Source organism: Biomphalaria glabrata, chromosome 14, assembly GCF_947242115.1.
Source record: "Biomphalaria glabrata chromosome 14, xgBioGlab47.1, whole genome shotgun sequence".
NCBI classification, from domain to species: domain Eukaryota; kingdom Metazoa; phylum Mollusca; class Gastropoda; family Planorbidae; genus Biomphalaria; species Biomphalaria glabrata.
The window spans coordinates 16,234,453-16,238,278 of record NC_074724.1 but is presented as its reverse complement, the minus strand read 5'-3'; the positions used below and the strand labels follow the sequence as shown (position 1 = coordinate 16,238,278).

The 3,826-nt window shown below is 32.8% G+C and overlaps 1 protein-coding gene across 1 annotated transcript; it reads left to right on the top strand.

Moving 5' to 3' along the window:
• Positions 1 to 455: 455 nt before the first annotated feature.
• LOC129922925 (uncharacterized) lies at positions 456 to 2,960 on the top strand. The gene is made up of 4 exons (XM_056011164.1): positions 456 to 486; positions 1,499 to 1,564; positions 1,679 to 1,744; positions 1,892 to 2,960. The coding sequence occupies exons 1-4, from the start codon at positions 456 to 458 to the stop codon at positions 2,821 to 2,823; spliced, it is 1,095 nt and encodes a 364-aa protein (XP_055867139.1). The 3' UTR covers positions 2,824 to 2,960.
• The last annotated feature ends 866 nt before the right edge of the window (positions 2,961 to 3,826 follow it).

Sequence of the window (3,826 nt, the reverse complement as noted above, 5' to 3'; positions counted from 1 at the left end):
ATAGACATTGCAAATCAGTTTCTGTAGTATATTACAGTATATCATAATAATTAAGTTTCCTGCATAGATCACGCTCAATAGGAAGAATTACCAAATGTTTCAATATATCTTTGAGAATTGTTGACCTCAAGTAATTCTTCATTAGTTTGAGACGCGAGAAGCTTCTTTCACCAGATTACACAATTACGGCTTATGTATAATAACGCGCTAAAGATTGGCGTTTTCCATATTGTATGACACCCAAAATGACAATTTTCGTGTATATATTTCCGTATATTTTAATAACTTTTTCGTATATTTTGCAATTTCGGGAGATATCCAGGAGCTCCTGGTAAATCGCCTTGAGGGTGCGGGAAATCTGTTTTAAGTTATAAAATGGTTTAATTAATTAATTTATGCACCTTGAATAGGCGCGGGCCCTATCAAAGTGCGTGTCTTATGAAAGCGCGGGTCCTATGAAATTGCAGGTCTATGAAAGTGCTCATGGTAAATCGACAGGAGGGCGTGGGAAATCTCTTTTAAGGTATAAAATTGTTTAATTTAATAATTTTTACACCTTGAATTAGAGCGGGCCCTATGAAAGTGCGGGTCCTATGAAAGTGCGGCGCCCACTGCGGTCGCATAGGTTGCAGGCGCCGAAGGTCGGCCCTGCAAAATAGCTGCATATGCTACGCCGCTGGTTGACTATTTGAAAATAAAATACATAAAAAATCCTAGACTAATGTATTTTTTTATTTGTGTTTCTGTATATTTTGTTATTTGACTATTGATTATTTAATATTTTCTTTTATTACTTCTTCTCACTTTTATTATTTCTTTTTTATCTTACGGAATTATTCAGTTAGATTTAGAATCTAAATATAGTACTCCAAAAGCCAATTGGAACTCTAAATTGAAATCTAGACTACCAATGTCTGAAGAAATATTATTTGTTACATTTCATTACAAAGCATTTCACATGTATTACATTCAGTCTAAGTGCAACAAAAAATGCAGGTTATCTTAGTTTAATCAATTTATAAAACAACAGATTTCTTTCTTTTTACTCTACAAGCGAAAAGATATAAAAATTAGATTTTTCTGAGAGTATTTCATTGATGTAAATTTGTTTATATATAAAAATAAAAAATGGAAGCAACTTTATGTACATATTTTGATCTATTTTGAACTATACAGACCTTTGTGTTTCTCAAGACACCTGTGGACTTAACGGTATGAAATCAGAGTGAAACATTACCTAAGTTTAAAACTAGTTTTATGGTTTTATTTGATCATCAAATTTTTCACTAGAATTTAGCACAATAAAAGTTGGCATGTTAAATTCAAATAGTTCTAAAGTTAGGTCTATGTTCAGCTTCTAGAAGTATATTTTTAATATTTAGTTTCTTCTCTATGGGAAAATGCAGTATTTTGAAAAATATTTGTTTTTTGTTTTAGAAAACAAATTATTTCTTTTAAAAAAATAGACATACTGACACATGTATTTCATCTATTTCAGTTTGTCTAAAGGACCAGACTGTCCTAGCAGACTTTTCCAGTCTTGGGGATGAGAATCCAGATACATGTAAAGTTTTGGTTTCTAAATGTTTAGATAGAGAAAGGTTTTAGTATAAGTATATTTTCTAATAATAATAAAAAAAGAAAATGTAAAATAGTTATTTGACTTTCATCCTTTCAGATCCTCATCATTTCACCTGTGACCAGTCCAAAGTCCAGTCAGATGATGTTGAAGGTCCGCTAATTGGTAACTTTTGATATATATTTTTACTGTATACACTGTAGAGATCAACACATGGGTTAGACTTGATCTATTTATAGATATCTCTTGATTGACTCAATACTGTAAATTGTGTTGTAAACATTGGATCAAGTTTATTTCCTTGTTCTCCAGGTGATCATGAAACTCAGGAGTCAGAAGGTGAAGAAGCTGATCTACACAAATATCTTGTGGGCTGTAAGAAGAATCCAGGTCATAGCCAGTTTATACCTGTTGATACATTCACCTTGAAACATTTACCTGAAGGTTTTCAAGACAATGATTTGTATGAATACATCAAAGTTACAGCTGACTTCACAGTTAGAGTTGATGTTAGAATGTCAAGTCCTCACAGACCAAAGTTTTATCCAAAGACAACTCAACAATATCCATTTTCTAACATGAGTGAGAGAAGAAACTTGATTACAGGAAGTGGAAATGTGTTGTATGTAAACGAGTTTCAAGATGGAGACAAACAAGATGGACGTACTGCCTACACAAAGTGTTGGTGTAGAAAATGTGAAGTTTCAAACTCACCCAGCAATGTGTGGTGGGAGTTTCAAGTGTACACAGCCACACATGTAGTTTTTGACGCCATTGAGGCCAACCACACAACCTTGAGATTGTTTTATGATAGAGATGAAAGTCCAGTGGTCAGTGTTGATAAGGTCAGTGTTAGATATGTAAACATTGAGTATGACTGGTGTTTGTTTAAATGTGTGACATGTGATAAAAATTTAGGAAATAAACTGATGGAAATGTGGAAACATTATGTAAATGTCAGGAGGAAAGTCTGGGACAAATACCCTGCCTCTAGATCTAAACACAAGTTGACCTTTATAGTGTCACATCATCATGGATGTTCTAAACAGGTCAGTGTTGGTCAATGGAAGGACAGACTAAAGGTGGGTGATAGATCTAAGTTTACTTATACAACTTTTACATGTCCAGGAAGTAGTGGAGCACATGTCCACTGTCTGGGGTATAGAGACTTGACTTGGTCTGATCTTGTCCACAGTGGAAGTTTCAAGTCTGGATTCAATTACAGTGGAGTTGGTTCTATCTAGTGAGTTGTTTCCATTGTGAGTTGTCAAGTTCCACCATAAAGATGTCTTTAAGAACCCTTTACATTCTGAACATCAAATGCCTCTTCAGTCTTGAGATAAATACATTTATACTTTGTGATACATATTAATAAATTTGTTTACTAAATCTAGACTGTATTTTATCATTTAAAATGTAATTTAAAATTTTAGCAATTATTTTAAATAAAAAGAAATAAAAAATGAATTGAAAATTAGAAAAAAAATCAAATGTTTTGATATTTGTCTTTTTGGTTCTTTACAACGTGCGCTATTTTGTTTTTCAATGGAGACAACTGATAAAATACTAACTTTTAGAATAAAAACCCAGTTGTCTTTTCTTGTACCTTCAAAAAGTTACGTTTAATTTTCTGTATTATATTTCAACAGTGTTATCAAAAATATATTGAAAATAAGGTAATGTTGGCAACGAAACAAATAAATAATGTGTGATAATTAGTTCATGGTACTAAAGAATTTATTAGAACAAAATAACACCCACTAAATTTTAATACCCGAATCCTCAAGACCAAGATTGTAGTGATTCTTATAGCATGTAACGATTACCCGAACATTATCCTTAGAAATACAACATTTACATAACTACAGGAGTCATTAAGTGAAAAGTGTAGTAATAATAATAATAATAATAATAAGATGGACACTCCCCCTTATTATAAATACTCTCCGCAAGAGGTTATCGAGTCTACTGAACATCTGCTGTACTGGGATAGGACTATTCTGACCGACAAAACAATCGCCCGGATCTGCTGTTCATCGATAAAAAAGAAAAAACCGCTACCATTATCGATATCGCCGTACCACTGTCTCATAATTTAAGAAAAACTGAGATAGAAAAACAAAGAAAATATGGGAACCTAGGCTTGGAGATTAAGCGTCTATGGAAATTGTCCAAAATAACAATATACCCCATTGTTATATCAACCGAGGGGATAATAACAACTGACCTTATAGACACCTTCAAGGC

What these genes read in the sequence shown, in the direction of transcription:
- LOC129922925 (XM_056011164.1), top strand. Translation starts at nt 456, where the DNA reads ATGAAATTGCAGGTCTATGAAAGTGCTCATG. An exon ending in GGATGAGAATCCAGATACAT is followed by an intron (nt 1,565 to 1,678) that starts GTAAAGTTTTGG and finishes TCATCCTTTCAG; the next exon opens with ATCCTCATCATTTCACCTGT. An exon ending in TGTTGAAGGTCCGCTAATTG is followed by an intron (nt 1,745 to 1,891) that starts GTAACTTTTGAT and finishes CTTGTTCTCCAG; the next exon opens with GTGATCATGAAACTCAGGAG.